General features: G+C 36.7%; 1 protein-coding gene across 1 annotated transcript in view; it reads right to left on the bottom strand.

Moving 5' to 3' along the window:
- LOC138698974 (dynein axonemal heavy chain 1-like) overlaps positions 1 to 24,035 on the bottom strand; it is a 38,291-nt gene extending 14,256 nt beyond the window's left edge. Inside the window, exons 1-2 of the mRNA XM_069825162.1 lie at positions 23,887 to 24,035; positions 15,274 to 15,592 (exon numbers count right to left, since the gene is read on the bottom strand). Of these exons, the coding sequence (XP_069681263.1) occupies positions 15,274 to 15,592; positions 23,887 to 24,017 (450 nt within the window). The 5' untranslated portion in view covers positions 24,018 to 24,035. The remainder of the gene's footprint in view (positions 1 to 15,273; positions 15,593 to 23,886) is intronic.
- Positions 24,036 to 25,086: the final 1,051 nt, after the last annotated feature.

Raw genomic sequence — 25,086 nt, 5'->3', positions numbered from 1 at the left:
TGCACTCTCTGAAGCAGTTGGCAGCTGAGCTTCTTAATCTATTGTGGCGATTTATCCTAAGAAACTATTTCAAATTCGCACCACTAACACTGTGTGATATCGAAAGAATATTTACTTAGTACAAACATAGTTTCATTGACAATCGAACAGATTTATATTTGACAATTTACGAATGTATACAATTGAGGGGCTTAGAACAAAAAGCAGGTAAGTGCCATTATTTTAAAAAATGAGGTAAGTGCGTGTTGTGATAGCCCAAAAGGATGTTTCTTTGGGATAAAATCAGGTAAGTGATCACACTGTGCAGTGCTGATATATGGGCATCATTTCACCAAACTAGTGTATAATATTCCATTGCATGTAGAACTTTAACTATAATTTCCTCAAAACTAGGTTTCCGTCACTTGCCTGCTTTTTGTTCTAAGCCCCTCAATTGTACAACGCCACCGGCGTAGCTCGGTCGGTTAAGGCGCTTGCCTGCCGATCCGGAGTTGCGTTCGGGCGCGGGTTCGATTCCAGCTCGAACTGATTACCTGGTTGGGTTTTTTCCGAGGTTTTCCCCAACCGTAAGGCAAATATCAGGTAATCTATGGCGAATCCTCGGCCTCATCTCGCCAAATATCATCTCGCTATCACCAATACCATCCACGCTAAATAACCTCGTAGTTGATATAGCGTCGTTAAATAACGAAGTAAAAAAAAATTAAATTGTACATTGCAACAAAATTAGTGACATTTAAAGTACACAATTCATTTATATTTAAAATGTATCACCATTTTATAGGACGAAGAGAATGAGGTAAGTCGCTTTCGTAAATGTGTGTTATAATCTATTTGTTTCTCACCTAACTATACGGAGCAATATTTTGATTCAAACATAGCAGTACTTTAGTAGAAGTCCCTGTACTACCCTAAGTTGATATAAACAACACGAATTGTATAACACGCGACGTAGTTAATTTCATAGGTTTGGTGTCCGAAGTTCCATCCATAATAATATAATCATACCTATGTTCACATGAACGTTTTTGTTCAAAATGACCTACAGAACTATACTGTCCGACCGAGTGGTTATGTCGCAATGGGGTAAATCACGTAACACTTAACGGAACCCTTTTCTTTAAATTATTTTAAACAGTTGTATAATATTACGTAGACCAGACCATTCCAACACAGCGTTTGAGGGTTAGGGCGCCCTGACGCTGCCCTGTGTCTGCCCAGGGCGGACCCCTACTCCTCTCTCTCTCTCTCTCGCTGCAGCTGTGAAGGTGTACGAATGCATAGATCATCAACTCTTCTCGTCTGTTCGATGATATTCTGCAGGCATTGCTGGGTTATGCGTTCCATCAGTCAGTCATTCATTCATTCATATGATTTACTATCGTTTGTGCTTAACCGTTTTGAATAAGAATGAAGAGAAGTACGTCGACAGTCTGTTCAGGATTTAACCCCTCTTGGGAGAGCTTGTATCTTTTCTAATCTGACGACAACAATGTTCAATGTTTAACATGCCATATCAATGTACGGGCAAAAACGTACAACATTGAGCGTCATTTTGAAGTTAAACATTCTGATATCCACGCTCATATTATCGGCAAAGAGAGGGAGACATTAATAACGAAACTAAAGGACGAAATTCAGTCTTCTTACGACGAGGTATATATCATTTCAACTAATACTCTATAATGTGTTTAATCTGTAACTACGGTCAGTGTATTGTTACTAGTATCTCTTTGTTGTTACCTATTGCTTTAAAAAGAATGTGTTTAATTTATAATCTTAAGTCATTTTTTCTACTATTCCTTTACTGTACTATTTACATTTGTTTTTAAAACTTTTGAATTGCCCCTACCATTATATATTGCCCTTCAAGAATTTCGGTATTCGTTAGTTGTAAGTCATTACTTGTGTTATATTTTAATTATTGTAATTGTTCCTGAATCATGTATGTAACTTTTAACCGTAAATCATTGCTTGTAATGTCCCTTTATTACTCTTAACTGTTTCATTGTTAATGAGTTAAGTAGTAATTTGAAAGTGAAAGTCAAACTCTGTTTCATTAATCTACTATTGATTGTCTTTTTAAGGTCGTGTATTTGCTCTGAAACGGTTAGACATTCTTGCATAACTTTTGCATTGATTATTCCTCAAACATCTCATTAATCTTTAACAGGAGCCATTCTTTCCCTAATGTGCATGCTTCTACATAATTCATGTGAATTGTAACTATGATCATTATTTTATATTATCACTTTACTATTGTTTATTGGTTATAAAATATATATTTTGATGCCAACTATAACCCTAATACACCTTAGAGTGAAATAGAGTTTAATAAATTGGATAATAAAAAAAATTGAGTACTCTAAAGACAATATACGAGTAATTAAATTAATGGTTATAGTACGTTTATTTTGAACAGTTGTTAACAATGTATGGGAATTATTATAAAAACGTTTGTTAAACTGTTAAAGGATTTTCTGTCCGTTTAATTATGTATGTATTTTTTGTATAGTAACAATGTCATTAAAAATTCATTTTCCCTCTTCTTCCGCAGCACATTTAGCAAAGTTCTGAAAGAGCTGTCCATGCAAGCTATAGTGTTGTCCTAAATATTGTCAAAAGTAGCCGGCCTTTAACGGATGAAATGTTTATTAAGGAGCAGGGCCGCCGAGAAGGGGGAGGCAAAGGGGACAAGTGCATATGGGCCCGTGAGCAGTAAGGGCCCGTCAGATTAAGTAAGTCTGATTACTTTTTATTATCACGAATAATTATTCACAGATGCATACCAGTACTATAAAATTTTGTAAGAACATTTGTTACATTAATCTGACATATTAACCAACAATAGTAGAATTAATACAAATTACCACTTCATTACGTAAATGTTTAACTTTTATATAATAGAATATCGGTTTCCCACGTTAACAATCATTGACACGACATTTGAGGCCTCCGGGATTTGCCTGAAATATATTCCCGTTGCTTGTACTGAACACGTTCAATTGGCTTGTCCTCTTAACTACGGTACCAACCCCTGTAATATGCTAGTGGACTCTCCCAAATCCAAGCCGCAGGATCACGTTTCCTTTTCAGTAGAGCCTACATAGTACGTTTCGTGACGAAACTTTCGTCTTTTCGTTGTCGTTTTTCTAGTAAATTCTGTTATTAGTATTACCAGTGGACAATGGACAAATAGGAGCAAGTCGGGAGCTGAGAAGCGCAAGGAGAGACAGAAAAATTGGCAGATATTAAGAAAAGGAGTAGAACTTTGTTTGATGCTGGTGTGAAATTGAGCGACCTTGAAAACTAAAGAGTAGCAGACAAATTGTGTCATCGAATGTGCTGTTCGAAAACAAGAGCCTTTTCAAAAATAGTATTGCAGTATTTTCAAAACTCAAGTATGGAGAATGTGTTTCCAAAGACTGGATAGTGTGGAGTGAAAGAAATCAGGGAAAATAGTACAGTGACTGATATGTTTCACTCCACGCTAGACAATCTCTGGGAACACATTCTTCATTCTTGAGTTTTGAAAATAACACTGGAAAGGCTCTTGTTCCGTCACTTAAAAGGTTATTAGGCAGGTTGGGGGTAGTTTCCTAATAACACAGCCAATGACACTCACAATTTGTCTGCCACTTTTTAGTTTTCCAAAGTCGCATGTTACTTGGCATGACTCAGAGTTAGGAACTGGTGTGTGTAAATTTGTTTCACTTGCACATATTAACACATCATTTTTACTATTGTTTGCTTGTTCTGATTCAATGCTAAACTGTTAACAGAATTTTTATCTAGACAGCCACAATCATCAGTATTCACTTCTAAGCATTAACTGTCTTATTTTTGACAACCTGAACAGATGGGCTTGAGATTGGTTTATTTTCTGCACCTTCACTAGCAACGCTCAATTTCACACCAACTTCAAACAAAATGAAAGCAATAAAAATGTATTCAGAGTAGCAATGTGTCAAGAAAGACTGAGTAACATTTTGATGATATAATTGATGATTTTGTACCAATGAAGTCAAGGAGAGTTGTTTGTTGATGTGGCCTGCAAGTCAGAAATTAACAGCTATTTAAGAATAATGTTTTATGAAAACGAAATGAAGCAAATAACAACGAAAAGACGAAAGTTTCGTCACGAAACATACTATGTAGGCCCTACTGAAAAAGAAGCGTGATGAATATAATAATTCTGCTAATATGAAGTTTTGCTAAAAGTTTTCATTGTAATAAAAGTGTATATTTTTAGATTCGTATCTGTGTATGGGGTTAGCTTTTATTTATTTTGCAAATAATTATTATCGTCAGAATAATTGGTAACGTGTCATTTTTTTAACTTTTTTTTTTCAACTGGGCCCGAGCACAATATTGCACAGGGCCCCATAAATCCTGTCAGCGGCCCTGTTAAGGAGTGCATGATTTCAACTTCAGAGATATTGTGTTCTTTTCTCGTGACGTTACTTGAGTCAATTAGTCTCTCTCCACAAACAATCTGTCGCCGCGAGTAGGAACTTTGTGAACATTATGGCACCCTTTTCTGTAAATGTTGAGCAGGCTCCGTTAAATTCCAAAGAGAATTGATAAGGCTTCAATGTCACACAATATTTTGAAAGATATATATTACAATATTCCAGGCGGCCTCGTTGCGTTTTATAAGAACTTGGAACACAAAGTGTTTCCGCTTATCCACACATTGACATGCAAGTTAATTGTTATGTTTGGCTGTAAATACCTTTGCAAACACATATTCTCAGTCATGAATCTGAATAACAGTAAAACTAGGTCATGTTTGTTCGATGTTGCGTTGGAAGCAGTGTTACGCATTCATTGTGCTCGAACAATTTTCCCTGATATAGCTTAAAGGGAAAGAAATCAAAGAAATGTCATTTGTCTTCCTAACTACAGAAAAAAAGACAATTTTATTTCGTTGTATTATTTTGTAATGGCCAATTGTTGTAATTCTTTAATTCTTCCTATGTGTCATAAAATGTGCCATCCAGAGAAGTTGTAGTTAATGCAATTAGTAAGGGTATATGAATGTGTTAATTTTGTGTGTATATATATATTTTCAGGTTTTTTTTTAATCATTAATCTCACATGCCATAGAGCAAAACAGGCTGCAATAAAAGGAGATACTATTACTATTAACAATAATACTAATAATCACAATAATAATAGCTATAAGATCACTGTTTTATATCATATATAAGTTTTATGTAATTTTCATTTTTTTTTCTGTCTTGTCTGTGTATTTTACATAATATGTCTATGTGTTGTACATGTATTTGTACATAATGTGTATATTTCATATAATTTTTATGTCATATATGTCCTTAAAAGTAATATGTACGTATGTTTCTACGAAATGCTTACCTATTTTTTTATGTAACAAGTCTGTGCGTGATGTGGCCTGGGAATGTATGGTATGTAATATGTCTGTTTCATATATTGTGCATCTATTTCTATGTATTATATCTATTTTATCTCATATCTACGTATTTGTATATAATATAACTATGATTTTTATTATGTCATACACATTTAAAGTAATATGTGTGTTTTATGTCATAAATATGTAATATATTTTATGTAAATATTTGTACAGGGCTATGATATGTATGATTTAACTACAGCCCTAATATACCTTCGGGTAAAATAGGGTTCTATAAACTTGGAAATTCAATAATAATAAAAAATGTGCCATCCATATTACATCACTCGCTCACTCTACCCCTTGCACACGTGCAACCCTCTAAGCGATCGGTATTCCGTCTCTTTCCCACTCACTTGCTGTCTCTCTCTTGGACTCGGCACAGCTCCTCCGAATGGTCTGACGTAGACTTCCAATTCCGTACAGAAACCATATCTCATTAAGCTCAACAACCCAGCCAATAGTCTTTACAGAGGGGCCAACAGTAACGGTTGGGGGAAACAGGGATGCGACATAATCAGTCGGACGAACAGTACCTAAAATGTGAGTCATTTTTCATGGATCATCCTGAATAATGTACATAGGAATGAGACTGTTAACATGAGAAACTAAATTTCTTTGCAATACATAAAACATATGGGAAATTATCGAGGGCATCACGCCAGGAGGCGTATTAACAAAATTTTGCTTTATTGAAATATTTCAATCGAACGTATTTATGTTTGAAAACAATCGTTTGAGAATTACAATGGACATGAGAAAGAATCAAGGAAAGTACCTTTGTACGTAGATGATAGGTTCTTATGGTATGATTCCCTCGATATGCTTCACCATCATATTATTTATTCTTAATCTTTGCTTTCATAAAATGACGAAGGAAACAGAAAATTAAAACAGTATACTCTTAACATAACGAAAGAGACATAACTAGAGCCCTGCTATCAGTCAATTTGGATACAAGTTAGGTATAAGTCGAGTATTTCTAACCTCGCTGTGTACGGAGACCCCTGTCAATCAAAACAGTGCAAACAGCAGCGAGCCAGTCTCCCCGGTACTGCACTATGTGTTTACATCTTGCGTCTGTGTGTGTGTACGTTGTGGACAGTATGTACAATATGTTTTATAGTAGTCATGCGACAAATTATTATATTATACGACTCAATAAGATTAAACTATTTATTTTAAGTCAAACAAATATTATTTTTACAATAAATATATTGCAATTACATATTGTAGACGTCGTACAGGTTGGAATTATTAGGTGAAAAGACATACATCTCATTAAACAAAACTACAGGGACATCATTTTATTTTTACTAACATTTTTAATATTAACCTAGCTATACCATTCTATTAACGATTGAAACAGGAAACACCATTTGCTACCCCATCCACGACTGGAGTTTGATGATACTGGCGTAAACTTCAAACAAATCACTTTACTAGGTATAGGAGGAAAGGAAAGTATTTCATACATTTACGTAAACTAGGAAATATCGCGATTTTGAGTTTGATAATTTTCATTAGGATTTTGTTTAATCAAAATACAGGACAGTATTAACAATAAGTGTTTTTACTCACGAACTGAGCTATCCATGCGGACGTATTCATTATGCAGTGTATATTATACCGTCTACAGCACATTAGCGTAAAATATAGAGAATGAAGTTAAATTGAAAAATAATCATAATATGGATATTTAAACACATTTTTGAAAATGGTGGCCGTTCATTTCGATACAGGCTTCAGTTCTTTTGTGCATATTATCGCACTATAGACTACTGCATCTAATTCCAATTACCAGTTTCGTCCTTCGTACTAGTAACTCATGTTGAAATAATTTTGTACCTACTCTATAAAAGAGTACTGTGAATTCAATCTTCACTTCTGCCCGACCCGCACAGATAAAATTACTCGGACATGCTATCTACTGTCCGTCCAATGGTTATGTCGCAGGATCGTAGAAAGGAGGAAAATCACGTGACAGTTAATTACTTAACGAGACTCTTTTATTTTAGTTATTTTAAATAGTTTTATAATATTACGTAGACGTCCAATTTCTAACAGAATTTAATGTTTTCAGAAAAGAACTAAGACAGTCCAGCCACTAGCCTTTGGGGCGAGCAGAAGCAGGTGGGGGAAATCGGGATGCGACGTAGGCAAACTGATGATAGTACCTGTGCGAAAATGTGATTCAATATTGAAAGTTTTGGTCACTGGAAAACGCGAATATATTTCTGTAACGTATATACTCAGTAACTCAGTACTGCTTACTATATGTGGCCTTGGTTCTGTGTTGAGGACAGTTGGAACTTTATTAGTAGAAGGGGTGGGAGTGAAGTACATTCAAAAACTCACGTACAATAAAAATTTAAGTAAAAATAAAATGACGTCCCTGTACATTTTCTATGAACTTTACGAGCGTTTATGCATTACAATGATTTATCATAAACATTTTCAGATTCCCTTATGCGAGCTACTACATTTTCATAGCAGGGTAATAAATGATATCTATGTAATGTTGTTGCACGATAAATTTTTCTTTCTGTATATTTTCCCATTAATTCTTTTCGATCTTTTCAAATGGAATATTCACTTATCCCAACATTTTACACAAGTCATTGTAAAATTCGGACCGATTAGCGGGAAAAGCCGAAGTGGAAGGCACGTTTCCGTGCTTTGTGGACAATTCTTTTACACGTGTAACATGTGTTTTCGTGTTGCAATGTTTCTCTATAAAACGCCATTTGTTGGTTTTTATTTCTATGTTGCGTACCTTACAAAAAATGTTTTCTTCTTTCTGCGTGAAACACTCGTTACCAAATTCTTTTATCAGAGCACTGATCGTCAAGCGCCTACCTTTGGTTTGTTTTGGCATGTTGACCGCGTACTTCATTCACTGAACAGCAAAACGCAACTGTGCAGATGAGGGGTGGTGCCACGGAGCTATACTCTATATACATGTACACTACTGCGGGTTGCTTGGAGCGTTTAGGTGACCAAAGGCAGGGCTCTACATATCATTATTATTCTCTAAACCAGCGGTGACCAAAGCGGGTGTCATGATTACATTGTGTAATCACAGACATTCAAACGGGTACGAGGAGTTTCCTGTACATTGCTGTGTGTTACATTCACTTATTGAAGACAAGCAGTGACGGTATCATGTCGCTCTACAAACTCTTTCTCTACGAGTAGTAAAAGGTGGTTTCGTAAAGAATGAGGAGAACTTTTTTCTTGTTCTGTGGGACAAAATATAATAGGCTATGTTTACTTTGCTCAACCATTCAATTAGGAGTATATAGAAACATTAATTGCCACGCTGAATAATGTATTATTATTATTTTTATTATTACTGACCATTAAGTATGTGTTTCTGTAATTCTTCTGTACGTAGATCTTCTCCCTAGAAGGATAAAATTATTAGGTTTTATCTCAATTTTAATCTTCTTATTCTTTAGATGAGGGTAACTATTTATTAGTTATTAATTTAATAATAATATTGTAGAAAAACTGATAACTGATTGAATATTATGTGCCAACGAACTGTTGAACGCCAGGAATTGACATGTATTAAATCATAGCCAGGAAGAGAAAGATAACGTAAACAAATGCAAGGAAGTCAGCTAGCTAATGGGGTTCGAAATATCTCGTGCTCTAAAGCCTTTTAATAGAACAGAATTTCTCAAAAGAGTAATGATTAAAATAGCTTAAATAACTTGTCCATAAGAAGTTTTGATTTTGAAAAACTACGAATTTCTCGACCAATATCGACAGAAGAATTTAGAAAACTCCTGATTATATTCAAAAGGAAGATTAAAAAAAGAAACAAGAAAAATCGTATATTATTCACTGGCTCTTGATGACAGCAGTGACATTACTGATACAGCAAAGCTTGAGATTTTTATCCGCGGGTTTGATCAAGATGTTAGTACAGGAACCACCGCTGGTTGTAGTTTTCATGCCAAGTACCTTTCCTCCGTCTACTTACTTCATAGGCTGTCTGTCTCATGTAATCACTGCGGCTCGAGATTTGGTCACCGCTGCTCTAAACTCTGTACAAACCCCGCCGATTTCACTATGTCGCACTTTCACTACCATCTCCATGATTTTCATTAGAGTAGCGAAGCTCACTTTAAAGGCTGGGTTAGATGAGTCTACAGGAAAATGACGTCGAATCAGGAAAAGTCTAATTTTAACTTCTATCACTCCCAACGTACCTTCCGTTTTATCATTTTCTCTCACGAGGGAAACACAAGATACACACACAGAGGGCAGAACAAAAGGTACTGCTTTCCTACCACACGTAAACCCAATATTATCTCTATATTATTATTATTATTATTATTATTATTATTATTATTATTATTATTATTATTATTACTCCTAAGCAGATATTAAACATCCTAATTCCCCTAATGTTACATTATCCCTTATCAGAACTACGGAGTAAAGCCGAAATTAATACTCTGGTTCCCACGCAATATTATCTATCTTCACAAACACGGAGTATTCGTCAACATAGCGTAAATTGAGGAGTTGGATTCAAGAAAGGCGTGTGTCAAAAAAAGTAGTTTTGAGGAAACTTGAGTTAAAGATTTAAGTTACAATTAATTTCTTCAATGTGTTTTTTTAAATACATTTGAGAGGGCATAAACATACAATTCAATCTTATATATAAAAGTCAATGTGGCTATGTATGTATGTATGTATGTATGTATGTATGTATGTATGTATAATATGTATGTACTCTATACAAATCTACACGCTTTGACCGATACTTGCCAAAGTTTCCACATTTAACCTTCATAACCAGGAGAAGAACATACTGTAGGCTACATTAAAATCGGACAAATGGATGTTAAATTGATTAAAAAGATAAAAAAAATAAAAATAAATACGATCAAATATTGATGTATAATATTAAAATGCAATTTTATACAGTCAATTGTTCTTTATTATTGTCTGTTGTATTCAACATCGACTTCCATAAGGCCATGGAAAAATAACACGACATGAAATAATATTGTTGATACATCATGAAGACCAAAATAGCCTACAGACAATCTAGGTTGTGTGACTGCAGCCTGTATATATTTTCGTTTGGTTTTACTTTATTTACAGTTTCATTTTCTATTATTTTATTCATATTTCTGGCGGTGTGGAAGAAGGCCTAATGGCTTTAACTACGTCAGAATAAATATATATAACAGTTGAACGTAAGGCACATGAAATGTTTTCTTTTTGATGCCTAATTTACAAGTGATTAAATTGAGTTAACCCTGGCAGGCATTTGGCTAAGAACTTCATTAATTCATGTACGTGAACGCTATAGAAAGATTCATCTTTTAGTGATGAGGAAAGCTTAGTAAAGTCAATTCGTTTTGGTTGTCTGTAGTTGGATTTCCGAGATTTTCGAAAAGCCTAATAACCAGTTTAACTAAAAATAGAAGCAGAAAGGAAAACACATTCAGCGACGGGTTATTTCAGCTAGTATTTTATAAATATGAAAACACAAAATTGAAAATATCTACTGATTTTGGAGTGGGGAAAGAATCAAACGTAAGAAACTTTGTAGAAGCTCTTTTTGCATAAAATTGTTTCTAAATTTTTATAAATCACAATAAAAAAGCAATAAAATTGCAGGAAAGATTTTTTTTGACAACTTGTACATTTACTGTTATTTTAGTTCCATTCTGCTGACAATATATTGAGCTCTATGCTATATTTTCTTCATATTCTCAAAATGATCCTCACTTTCAGCAATCTTATTTCCACTTTCTTGTTCTAGTGTTGAACGTAAATATTCTTCTTCTTCCTACAATTCTGCATCACTGTCACTTCCTTCTTCACTTAGTTCAGAGTTTTCCTTCCTTGGGCTTGTGTTATCTTCCGGCGAGTCAAATATTTTTGTAAATCAATCTACGTGGTTTGGTTTCAGAAAACAACAAACTCCTAATGTCCTCCTTCTTCTGTGGTTTATTTTATTCCTCGGAACAACAGTTAGCATGTACAAATGGTTTCATTTAATGTAACTTGTTTCTTTTGAAACTGAAAGGTATGAAGTTGACACTGTACGTCAGTGATGTCAAAGCAAGCGCATTTTTCTGACCTTGACGTCGTGCGCGGGCAGCAAGCGCTAAATATGGAAAGAGAAAGGGTTGTGTATATATAAATAAGCAACCTGTTGGATTAAGAAAACAGTGGTGCACAAACTTCAAACGGAACGTGAAATTTTATGTCGTTATTTTTATATGGCTTCTTTCTGTTTAATATTATCTATATTGTCTGTAAAACAAAAGTACTAACACTGATTTCTTAATATTGCACTTGTGTTTTAAATCTTAATATCATAATAGAGAGTTAAGAAGAAATATTCACTTAAATTCCATAGTAGTATAATATTATACTGTATTAAGTGGATGAAACACATCATTCATAAAGAAAGTGATATTCCAAAGAAAGAGATTGAGTATGACATGATAAGTTGGAATTTATATTGATGGTATCTTTAGCCTTACAAAAGTAATCAATAAACTAATCAAAACAATATTACAGTACAAAGCAAAGTTACCTAGGTACTGTATCTGTTTTAAGTGTAACTAATATTACATAACAAAACTCTTATCGCATTATGCTTTTAAGATAATATTTGTGAGCAACTTCCTATCATCAGAACATTAAATTATTTTCTCGAAACCTGCTGAAGCTATAGAGCTGACATTTTTACAACACATGGGCACGTATCTTTTGCTTTGATGTCACTGTAGTTGCTTTGTTAATTCATTTTCTTACAAACAATTTCCATGTGAATATTTTCAAAATTTTCAATACACTATCTTCAGTAATACGTATATACGGTATATTAGATTTACGAAAACATTCTGTAAGGCTACTAAATAAATAGGCCTATACCTGAAAATTTCACTTTTCTATACGAAATGTTGAGAAACTATTTCTTTTGAATAAAAAAATCAAACTTGTGAAAAATGAGCATTGAAATTAAAACTTACATTCTTATAATGCACTTATACTTCTCAGGCAAATCTAAAAATTAACGTGGATACATTTTAATAAGGTCTCTTCCCTTTATCTATTGAATCAGTGCTGGCCATCCCTGAATATAGCTCGACCACCTCTTTCGTCTGTCTCTTTCCTTTCCGCTGTAAAGCGCTCAGGCTCTCCTGGGCTCTAAAGCGCGCGCTTGTTCATGTGGGCATCAATTGACATGCCCGCTGTACGTTTAAGAAGAGCCTGTTAATGACCTGAATTGTTGAAAACATAATCTAAGATGACTGTATTGAAAGAACAAGTCCTATGAATGCCGGATTGGTAAGCTTAAAATCCTTCAGGTGAACACTCACTGCTTTCGAACAGCAATTTCCAACTGGCTAACCAGTAACGTCGGAGCGCGTTTCCCCTCTCGGAGCAGAGCTGGTAGAGCACGTGAGGGAGTGAAATGTTGTCTCTCCGCTATTTAATCATCTCCATCTCATCCACTGCCAATCTCCTACTTTGCTCTTTTATCTATGCTTCCCCTCTCATGCAGCTCGAGAGCAGAGACGTGTGACATCACAGAGCCAGCAGTTGGAAATGCCTGCTTTAGAATATTTTCACTGCAGTCAACTACTGTAACAGACTCGCTAATAAAGACTGCCAGATATTCAGAGAACATGGACATGCGTAAGACATAAAAAGATAATTTTCTGCTAAAAATATATATTGTTTTATGTTTATTTCATCGATAAAACTGACTGCCTCCGTGGTCTGTTGGTCAGCATGCTGCCTTCCAGATCAGGAGGTCCCGGGTTCGATTCTGCTCTCTGAAGAAGAGGAATTCCCTGGGTGTCTAGAGTCTGGAAATTTGTATGATTGTGAGTGTGCCGGGTTAATATTAATTAACCAATCATCACAATATAAAAATACAGTAACCTGAACACACGTTTCAGCGTCACATTGTTGACAAGTAACTCCATCTGTTAGCACAACCATAAAGCATCTAATACATGCTATAGAGTTACCAACAACGAAAAAAAAATTGATAAAATTGCTTCCATGATACAGGGGACTAACAAAATATATAAAAAATAAAATTGTTACTGTAGTAACTATAACCATAGTGTTTCTGTACAAAACAAATGAAATATTACATTAAAATATGCTATTTCAGTTAATATTAAAAAAACTAGAGGGTACCACTTAAAATGTTCTCGATGACGTCATAACACGCATAACAATAGTTCCAAATATTGTTTACATAGGATGAAGAAATCCCGGCGTTGAAATGATTGTATCAAGCACGCATGGTCAACATGGATATGTGTTTAATTGTAACACTTGTACTATGAATTACTATTAAATTGAGTTATTTTTAGTAGAAAAAGGAGTGTCTTCTGCGGACCTCTGGAAAAAACCGCAGGAAGAGACAATAAAGTGATTTGTGTGGAGTGTGGCGTTGTGTGGAGCAGAAACATGAACGCTGCAACGAAGAGAAGAAGAACGACTAGAAGCATTTGAAAGTGGATAAGAAGACGAATGGAGCGTGTGAAATGGATATACAAAATAAGAACTGAAGCTGTGCTAGAAAGAATGGATGAAGAAAGAATAATGCTGAAACTGATTAGGTAGACAGATAGAGAAAAAGAAATTGCCTGGGTCACTGGCTAAAAAGAAACTGCCTACTGAAGGATGGACTGGAAGGAATGGTGAACGGGAAAAGAGTTCGGGGCAGAAGAAGGTATCAGATGATATAATAATATAATAATCCGTGGCGACACAGCCGGCTGCTGGCCTCACGTTCACATGCCGAAGCAGAGGTGGACGATCATCCAACCAGAATGGAGGTATCGTGTGGTTAGTACGATGGTCCCCCAGCCATTATAGCTGGCTTTCGCAACCGGATTTCGCTACCTATCGTAGCTGGGTGGGCACCGGTCCCATACACTGGCCTAAATTTCATGAACAAATTTCTTTCCCCATGAGGACTCGAACCAACGCGCATTCCGTAACGCGAGTCCTAGGCAGGATGCCTTAGACGGCGTGGTACATCAGATGATATGCAATATTAAAATACAGGTTTCGTATGCGGGGACTAAAAGGAAGGCGGAAGATGTGAAAGATTGGAGAATGCTGGGTTTGCAGTGAAAGGCTTGCCCTTGGGCAGAAAGCTAAGAATGAAATGTATGAAATTGGATTCGCAATACAATTTAAAGTGTACAATTTCCAAATAGGTATAAATTATATGATGATTTTTATTGAGAGCTTCGCCTTCACTAAATTTATTAGGTGAAATTAGATTATTAAATGGGTTGGTTGGCTGATCATGATTAACTATATATACTTTAACTTTTTTATATTCTTATAATCAGCATGAGATATATTAGTCTGGTAGTTAAAAGTAAAGCGTTATATAAAAACGTAAAAACTTAGCAACTCACAATAAAGCGTTATAATATTTAAATTTCAGATCTTCATTTGTACTATTGCAAGGAAAGCAAAGTCTTTATTTTCTTAAATATTTATCAACGAATTTCGTACTGCGAAAGATTAGGTAAGAATTTATAACTTCTGCTTTCACACAGTGATAGTGGAATGCACTCATGCAATAAGATTATTTTTTGATGGGTATTATCTAGGTACCACTCATGGTGATCATTTTCTGTAATAATTTCATTTCGCTTTAAACTCAGGTTTGTTGTCATTATATAATTATTTTTTGGTCTCGAAATAGTTATCATGATAGAAACAATTGTTAAAGTCTGTGAAATTATCAGAAAACTATCGGCATTTGTAATTCTGACAACACAATATGGAGGTAAAGATGATAGTACGACACTGACCTCGGGCAGCCTCCTCATCCAGCAGTTGATGAAGGGCTGGAAGCCGAGCACGCTGGGCTCCAGGTACACCATGCCGCATCGCGACACGGTGGCGGGCGACGCCACGGCCAGGTCTGCGACCTCGAACATCATGGTCATGGTGTCCAGCAGTTTGATGATCTCGCCGCTGCTGAGACACAGTTTCTTGTTGTCGTCCAGAACCGTGTTCATGTTCTCGATCCACACGGCATCTACAGGCCCGTCGAACACGTACCAGCGCTTGTCCTGGTCTGTCGCCGAGGCCCCATCCCGTACCAGAGACGCTAAAATACCGTCAGTCCTGTGTACAAAACAAAGTCCCTCAATCTGATTCATCAAACTGTTGTTGATAGATAACTGAAACCTGTCAGAAAACAAAATCACTCATTCTGATTCGTCAAACTGTTGGTAGATAATTGAAACCCGTGAAGAAAAGATCCCTCATTCTGATTCGTCAAACTGTTGTTGGTAGATAATTGAAACCCGTCAAGAAAAAATCCCTCATTCTGATTCGTCAAACTGTTGTTGGTAGACAATTGAAACCCGTTAAGGAAAAAATCCCTCTCTCTGATTCGTCAAACTGTTGTTGGTAGATAATTGAAACCCGTTAAGAAAAAAATCCCTCATTCTGATTCGTCAAACTGTTGTTGGTAGATAACTGAAACCCGTTAAGGAAAAAATCCCTCATTCTGATTCGTCAAACTGTTGTTGGCAGATAATTGAAACTGTCAAGAAAACAAAATCCCTCATTCTGATTCGTCAAACTGTTGTTGGCAGATAATTGAAACCTGTCAAGAAAAAATCCCTCATTCTGATTCGTCAAACTGTTGTTGGTAGATAATTGAAACCCGTTAAGGAAAAAATCCCTCATTCTGAATCGTCAAACTGTTGTTGGTAGATAATTGAACCCGTCAAGGAAAAATCCCTCATGCTGATTCGTCAAACTGTTATTGGTAGATAATTGAAACTGTCAAGAAAACAAAATCCCTAATTCTGATTCGTCAAACTGTTGTTGGCAGATAATTGAAACCTGTCAAGAAAAAAATCCCTCATTCTGATTTGTCAAACTGTTGTTGGTAGATAACTGAATCTTGTCAAGAAAACAAAATCCCTCATTCTGATTCGTCAAACTTCTGTTGGTAGATACAGTAAATGAAACTTGCCAAGAAAAAAAATCCCTCATTCTGATTCGTCAAACTGTTGTTGGTAGATAACTGAAACTTGCCAAGAAAAAAATCCCTCATTCTGATTCGTCAAACTATTGTTGGTAGATTTGATAGCGTCGTAAAATAGACTAATTAAAAAAACAAAGCTGGAAGCAGTATTCCCTTAAGCGCCTCAACGAATGGCTACGATATTGAAGAGGAATGGGTTCTATGCCGAGATGGAGCAAAATATTTGTGTGTTTTCACAACCTTGTTTACTACTTGTTGAATAAGCACTAGGTTTCCTGCCTTCGACTACACTTCACATATATCTTCATTCCATAGTAATGGGATAATAATTATTAGCTACATAATCAATAGTGCATTGTTTTATCACTTTTAGAGCACATGCAGTAAATCGACAACTGAATATCCTTGACAGTTTTCCCCAGAGTTAAGGGATGAGACAGTTTCTGAACTTGACCTGCCTATTCATTACAAGGTTTCGCTACGTCCCCATGGCAACTCCCAACGTTGCTGCAATTCAACGGAACAGGAATACAATGCGACTTCCTTTAAACAACCAACGAAGGTTCAGTCTATTCCAGGAGAATTCGTTCAATTGAAAAATAATGTGTCTGAACATCTGATGTTCACTTCGTCGCCAGTGGCATCGTCAATACTAGCTGTTCAGTGATGAAACGGACCAGCCATTGATCCAACCATGCACTGCTAACATAAAATGTCTACTCCAATATTTGTAGCAATTTATTAATCATATTCATTTAGTATTTACCCTATTTGAGTAGGATTTTATTTTATGGCGGAAATGAATATATTTCCAATTTTTTTTATAGTTAACATTCTATTCAATTTTAAATTTCTTACTCCAAGCTAACGAGTTTGTTACTACTTCTTTACAACATTAGTCTGAAATAAAATAACTTTCAGATAAAGTGTTACAGGGTATATTTGTCTTGTTTTTACTGCTATTTACATTCATCTAACATTTACACTTAATTATAAATCGCCCACATTATATTTTTATTTGGTTTGTTTTACGACGATTTATCAACTACTATGGTTATCTATCATCTGAATGAAGTGAACGTGATAATTCCAGCGAAATTACTCCAGAGTCTAGCGCCGAAAGTGACCCACCATTTTCTCTTAATGGATTCAGGGAAAACTAGGATTTGAAACCGGCCCCGCTCGTTTCATGGTGAGGCATGATAACAGCTAGTTCACAGCGGTGGACCCACCCAGTATGATAGATCGTTTAGTGTACTTGAGTCTGTGTTGCTTGCGCTACTGTCTGTTCTGTTATAGCTGGAGCAGGCCTCCGGTATCTATTTAGTTTTACAGTTGTGTTGCACTGTTGTTCTTTAGTCAATTATCCGAAGATAGGTCTGAACCTCACAAGTGATACCAACAAGGCACCACTTATAATGCAACTAGGCCAGAAGATAACGGGGTAGGGTGGCCAGTTCCTTTCTCCCTCCACTACATACATCGCCGACTACTGTACTCCAACCACGAGAAAGTCTCTGGGGAGTGAGACGAAGCGGAGTAATGCTGTGAATGAATGTTGATGTCATAAGGTCACACACGTGGGTACCCGTATCTCTATTGGCTAGCTCTCACAACACAAACAATAACATTGATACACACATATTGATACTACCCTAGTTACAAATCAGATCACTGTTAATCTCCTGGTCTTTTAATCTCTCCATACAGGAAATAACATATGCAGGAGAGCGCATGGTTTTTAAACTGACGTTATAACGGTAATATTATCTATCTACTTCGTTCCAATAGATGACGCAATAGTAAGCACATTCCTTTTACGGTTGATCTCCTGGTTGGAGAACAGTACAGTAGCTACATATTACACTAGTCAGACTTCAGATGCATACAAACAATTGTTCTTCCTCTGACGCATATCGTCAAGTGAGATGTACTGCCTGATAATAGATGTACATATCAGCCAGAACCTCAATCAGAGGAGCTGTGTTTCACTACGGAAGTTATTATTTATTTATTTATTTATTTTTTTTTTTTGGTATGGGAAGAGGTGATAAGTAAGAATAGCATGAACCATCTATGATGTTTGACACTTGTATTGAGAGATAAAGAAATTCAGAATTGGAAATTTGCTTTGGCATGGTACATTGTTTATCTGTAATATATTGTAACCTGTTTTATTAAGAGACAAGTATGATACGAGTTTGTCTTCTGAATGTTCCGACAAACTTGAAATAGGCCTATGTCAATAAAACTAATGTTAAAGATGCTTTGCAGTAAGAAAATATTATTGTTTTATGCTTTGAAATTAATGCCGTAACTACAACGGTCTTTCGTTTCGTAATCATCCTGTACGTTGTATTCGTTACAAATCAGTTCAGTAAATTATTAAGAACCAAGTGTGAGAAATTATTAATTTTCATGAATATAATATAATTTTGTTTGTTCCTTACATCATTACACATTCTTATTCGTATGCATTATTTTATTTTATTTTATTGGGTTATTTTACGACGCTGTATCAACATCTAGGTTATTTAGTGTCTGAATGAAATGAAGGTGATAATGCCGGTGAAATGAGTCCGGGGTCCAGCACCGAAAGTTACCCCGCATTTGCTCGTATTGCGTTGAGGGAAAACCCCGGAAAAAAACTCAACCAGGTAACTTGCCCCGACCGGGATTCGAACCGGGGCCACCTGGTTTCGCGGCCACACGCGCTGACCGTTACTCCACAGGTGTGGACTATTCGTATGTATGTATGTATGTATGTATGTATGTATGTATGTATGTATGTATGTATGTATGTATGTGTGTACATGTATGTATGTATTTTATTTATTTTAGTAGGTTATTTTACGACGCTTTATCAACATCTTAGGTTATTTAGCGTCTGAATGAGATGAAGGTGACAATGCCGGTGAAATGAGTCCGTGGTCCAACCTCGGAAAAACCTCAACCAAGTAACTTGCCTCGACCGGGAATCGAACCCGGGTCACCTGGTTTCGAGTTCAGACGCGCTAACCTTTACTCCACAAGTGTGTAATGTATGTATGTATGTATGTATGTATGTATGTATGTATGCATGCATGTTATGCCCCAGGGCTTAGGAAGCGCTCTTGCATTTTGTACAGTTTTATGTCCTTAAATTTCCTACTTCATTATTTATATGTTAAAATATAGCCTAGAAGGTTTTAATGCAGCACTGGGCATAAGAGGGGAAGTGAAAGGAACGGAGAAACCGCCCACCCATGTCCTTTTCGCTTACATCGCCTTATGAACAAGCATACACTAAGGCACTGTGTATCAGCGGTGGATTTTAGGCGAGCATGGTAGTAGAGCCGAAAGTATGTAAAAGCTATGATACCCGCCAGATACAATCCGTCACTGACGCTCTCTCTGCTCGTACCGCACAAAATATTAGTCTCAGCCGAGGAAGGTGAAGTGGGAAGTCAAAGAGTGGTCTGCAGTGACTCATAGAGTTATTAGCGCCCAGGTCTGGTTTAAGGAAACAACTCGCATATAACAACAAATTTTCACTATTTTACTATTAATATAAGATTCTGGCTGATATGTACATTTATTAACAGGCAGTAGCTCTCACTTGACGATATGTATCAGAGGAAGAACAATTGAGTAGTTTAATATCAAAGACGGACATCTGTCGTCTCCATAGTTTTGATTTAGAGGCGATTTTTTAGTTCACAATGTTCGTTGTAATATTTAACACAATTTATTTTATAAATGTAGTGTTAGAGTTTGCATATGGTTCCACTATAACTGGAAAAGCATGAAAAATTGTATAAAAATCACAGCTATCTAAATTTCGATAGAGGTCAGATGTCCGTCTTTGATATTAAGCTACTCAATTGTTTCTATAAGCTGAGGTCTGACTAAGTGTAATACTGTACGAGGCGCATCCAGAAAGTAAGTTTCCCGATTTTTTCCCCTTGAAAGTAAACGTAATTAGCCGTGTCAATTGCGCATGCGTAACAGATCTATGACGTATCAATCATATGCCAGCCGAACAGGTCCCGCCTGGTGCCAGTAGCGTGGCAGCAGTGGTCCGAAATGGAAGCTCTTATTCCTTCTCCCGCCGCATGCGAGGTTCGGTCGGTGATAAAGTTCTTTAATGCACAAAGCATTGCGCCAATTGAAATTCATCGGCAGCTCTGTTAGGTCTATGGGCCGAACATCATGAGTAAGCAGATGGTGCGTCGCTGGTGTAGGCAGTTTTCCGAAGGTCGTCAAAGTGTCCATGATGAAGAGCGCAGTGGGCGACCGTCCCTCATCAATGATGATCGTGTTGAGCTGGTGCGGCAGTGCATCATGGAGAACCGTTGCTTCACGATTACGGAGCTGAGCAGCCATTTTCCGCAGATATCGCGATCCTTGTTGCATGAGATTGTCACTAAGCAAAAAAGTGTGTGCCAGGTGGGTGTCGAAAAACCTGACACCCGAACACAAAATGCAACGTTTAGGAGCAGCACTGACATTTCTGCAACGGTATCACGATGACGGCGACGAGTTCCTCGACAAGATCGTCACGGGCGATGAGACTTGGATTTCGCACTTCACCCGGAAACCAAGCAGCATTCAATGCATTGGCGGCATAGTGGATCTCCGGTCAGGACGAAATTCAAACAGACGCTGTCGGTACGGAAAGCGATGTGCACGGTGTTCTGGGACAGGAAGGGCATTCTGCTCATTGACTTCCTTCCAAGAAGTGAAACAGTGAACGCTGACCGTTACTGTGAAACACTGCGAAAATTGCGACGTGCCATTCAAAACAAGAAGCGTGGAATGCTTACTGCAGGTGTTGTGCTCCTCCATGACAATGCTCGTCCACATACGGCTCTGCGCACAGCAGCTGTTTTGACGGAATTTAGCTGGGATTTGTTTCATCATCCACCCTACACTCCTGATCTTGCTCCCAGCGATTTTTACGTTTTCTTGCACCTCAAGAAATTCCTGTCCTCCGGTGAGCGTTTTGGCAACGACGAAGAGCTGAAGACGTCTGTCACACGCTGGTTCCATTCACAGGCGGCAGATTTCTACGACAGAGGGATACGAAAGTTGATCCCACGATACAAGTTTCTCAATTCTGATGGTGACTATGTTGAAAAATAGCTGAAACATTGCTGTACCTGTTGCCAATAAATGTTTTCCTGAAAGTGTGTGTTTTTTTTAAATAGGGAAACTTACTTTCTGGATGCGCCTCATATATTACTAGTCAGCGATGTATGTATAGAGAGGAAAAGGAGCTGGCCATCCTATCCCATTATATCCTGTCTTAATTGTCTCATGAGTGATGCCTTATTGGTGTCACTTATGAAGTTCAAACCTGTCTTCGGACAGTTAACTGAACAACAAACAACAGTATAAGCACATATTTATTCGTATAATAAATATTACTTTTAAAAAATTAAAACAGTACATACAATAGAATCAATCGCATTTCACTTAACTACGAGTATCATATCAGTAATTAGTTATGTCATTATTTGATTAATTGTTGTTGAAAGTTTCAAAATTAGAACAATGTTAAAATATTTAAAATTGCTGTAAGTGCGTGTAGCTAATATCGTTCACACCGAAAAGGCAAATGCCGGGTAATATTTTGGCGAATCCTCGGACCTCATCTCATCTCACTACATCTCGCCAAAATGTAAAAAAATGTAAAAAAAAATGTAAAAAAAATGTAAAAAAAATTGTACAAAATTGTAAAAATTGTAGAAAATTACTAAATTGTAAAACTATAAAAATTTGTAAAAATTGTAATTGTAATATTGTAAACTGTTGACATGTTCCACATCTTAAAGCTTCATTGCTCATGTAAGATCTATGGAATAAAATAAATGAATGAATGAATCGAAATCAAAAATTAAAACTACGACATTCTGACAGTCAAATAATACTATATCCGAACTTGACAGACTTCTGTCTTATGCTTGCATATTTATGCTATACTGCAAGAAAAGAAACGAATATGTGTGTTTTTTTATTGTTAGGTCATGAATCAATTTCTAGTTCGATTAATTAAAATGTGTCTCAGTGAAAGGTACAGCAGAGTCCGTATGGGTCAGTTTCTGTCAGATGCGTTTCCAATTCACTGTGGGCTAAAGCAAGGAGATACACTGTCACCTTTACTTTTTAACTTTGCTCTAGAGTATGCCATTAGGAAAGTCCAGGATAACAGAGAGGGTTTGGAATTGAACGGGTTACATCAGCTTCTTGTCTATGCGGATGACGTGAATATGTTAGGAGAAAATCCACAAACGATTAGGGAAAACACTGAAATTTTACTTGATGCGAGTAAAGCGATAGGTTTGGAAGTAAATCCCGAAAAGACAAAGTATGTGGTTATGTCTCGTGAAGAAAATATTGTACGAAATGGAAATATAAAAATTGGAAATTTATCTTTTGAATAGGTGAAAAAATTCAAATATCTTGGAGCAACAGTAACATATATAAATGATACTCGGAAGGAAATTAAACACAGAATAAATATGGGAAATGCCTGTTATTATTCGGTTGAGAAGCTTTTATCATCTAGTCTGCTGAAAGTTAGAATTTATAAAACAGTTGTATTACCGATTTTTCTTTATGGTTGTGAAACTTGCACTCTCACTTTGAGAGAGGAACAGAGATTAAGGGTGTTTGAGAATAAGGTTCTTAGGAAAATATTTGGGGCTAAGAGGGATGAAGTTACAGGAGAATGGAGAAAGTTACACAAAACAGAACTGCACGCATTGTATTCTTCACCTGACATAATTAGGAACATTAAATCCAGATGTTTGAGATGGGCAGGGCATGTAGTGCGTATGGGCGAATCCAGAAATGCATATAGAGTGTTAGATGGGAGGCCGGAGGGAAAAAGACCTTTGGGGAGGCCGAGACGTAGATGGGAAGATAATATTAAAATGGATTTGAGGTAGGTGGGATATGATGATACGAAATACGAAAAGCCTGAAATCCCATAAGGGCAACGGCCTCCTACAGGAGAGTGTAGGGTGAGCTGAAGGTCTACTACACTTGGGGAGCCAGTCCAAGAAAGCTTACACTATACACTTACAAACTAAACACATAAACAAATTATACCAACTAAACACGAAAAACATTATGATAGAGACTGGATTAATCTTGCTCAGGATAAGGACCAATGGCGGGCTTATGTGAGGGCGGCAATGAACCCCCGGGTTCCTTAAAAGCCAGTAAGTAAGTAATGAATCAAGTTAATGGGCCACTAAATTATACAACATTGCTTAAATGATTTTTAAGGAACAGTTAATTACTGTATGTTTAGATTGGCCAAATAACTCTTTGTACTTCGAGCCAACCAGACCTACAACAAACACTATACCACTTTTACAAAAATAAAATTTGGCCAAATTTACACTCACAACGTGTTAACTGAAACACTCACCATTCATGTGTCAACAAGTCGAACTCTCCATAGAGCTGTCCCATTGTAATAGACTTCGGGTTTAATACAAAGGTGTGAACAGCTTCAAACGGAGATCCACTGGGCGAAGGCTTTCCCTTCAAACTCGTCATTGCGTTTTTAAGAATTTCGTAGCACTGAAACAAACAATTTTTTAAAGTTAATGGCGCTAGATTCCATGCAAGATGAATATTGAAAGCAGCTCTGTTCTTTTGTAGTCCAGTAACAGTAAAAAGTAAGATGTTGGGAATGCATCAGCCATCACAGCTGATACATCACATATTCATTTTGTATGAGGTCTCGCCCACCTCATTGAATACTATACGGCTACTATAAAGTAGCCAATATGTATTATTACTATTTAATACGAGAAAAATTCGTACCGGCACCGGGAATCGAACCCAGGACATCTCAGCTCTGCGCGCTGAGCGCTCTTTCCAACTGAGCTATGTCGGGACACGATCCACGGCGCCGGCCGAACCCCTCTCGTAATGCTTTTACGGCCTTACTACCTGCATTTGAGACGATACAAGTCATATATGCAGGAGCGCATATTTAAATGACTTTGTGGCCATATTCAACATCAGTTTGTGACAACTGCTAACAGTTGATACATCATATATTCATTTTGTATGAGGTCTCGCCCACCTCACTGAATACTACACGGCTACTATGAAATAGCCAATATGTATTATTACTATTTAATACGAGAAAAATTCGTACCGGCACCGGGAATCGAACCCAGGACCTCTCAGCTCTGCGCGCTGAGCGCTCTTTCCAACTGAGCTATGCCGGGATACGATCCACGGCGCCGCCCGAACAAGCATGTAAAATATTAATTTTATTGTAATAGAAATAGCGATACACTCTTTCTTCATTATTTATAATTCAAAATTAATTATTTCCTCGATGATAATATCTATATAATTTGAACTGGTAATGCAAATTACGGGAAAACAGCTGAACGGATTTTAATAAATGATCCCTCATTTTGAAGCTTGGAACCCAAAGTTTTTCAGAATAATAGTAGATATTTTCCAATATCCATCTTTCGTCAGTTTTGAGAACTAATTAATTGCATTTCAGAATAAAACAAAACACACACTACATTAAACAATAGACTATTACACGAAGGCCATAACCTACAAGATTGCTGATATAGAGTTCAGATGGCTCAGATTC

The sequence above is a fragment of the Periplaneta americana genome, chromosome 4 (genome assembly GCF_040183065.1).
Source record: "Periplaneta americana isolate PAMFEO1 chromosome 4, P.americana_PAMFEO1_priV1, whole genome shotgun sequence".
Classification (NCBI taxonomy): Eukaryota; Metazoa; Arthropoda; class Insecta; order Blattodea; family Blattidae; genus Periplaneta; species Periplaneta americana.
The sequence above is the reverse complement of the archived record's forward strand: the minus strand, read 5'-3'. Positions and strand labels throughout refer to the sequence as shown.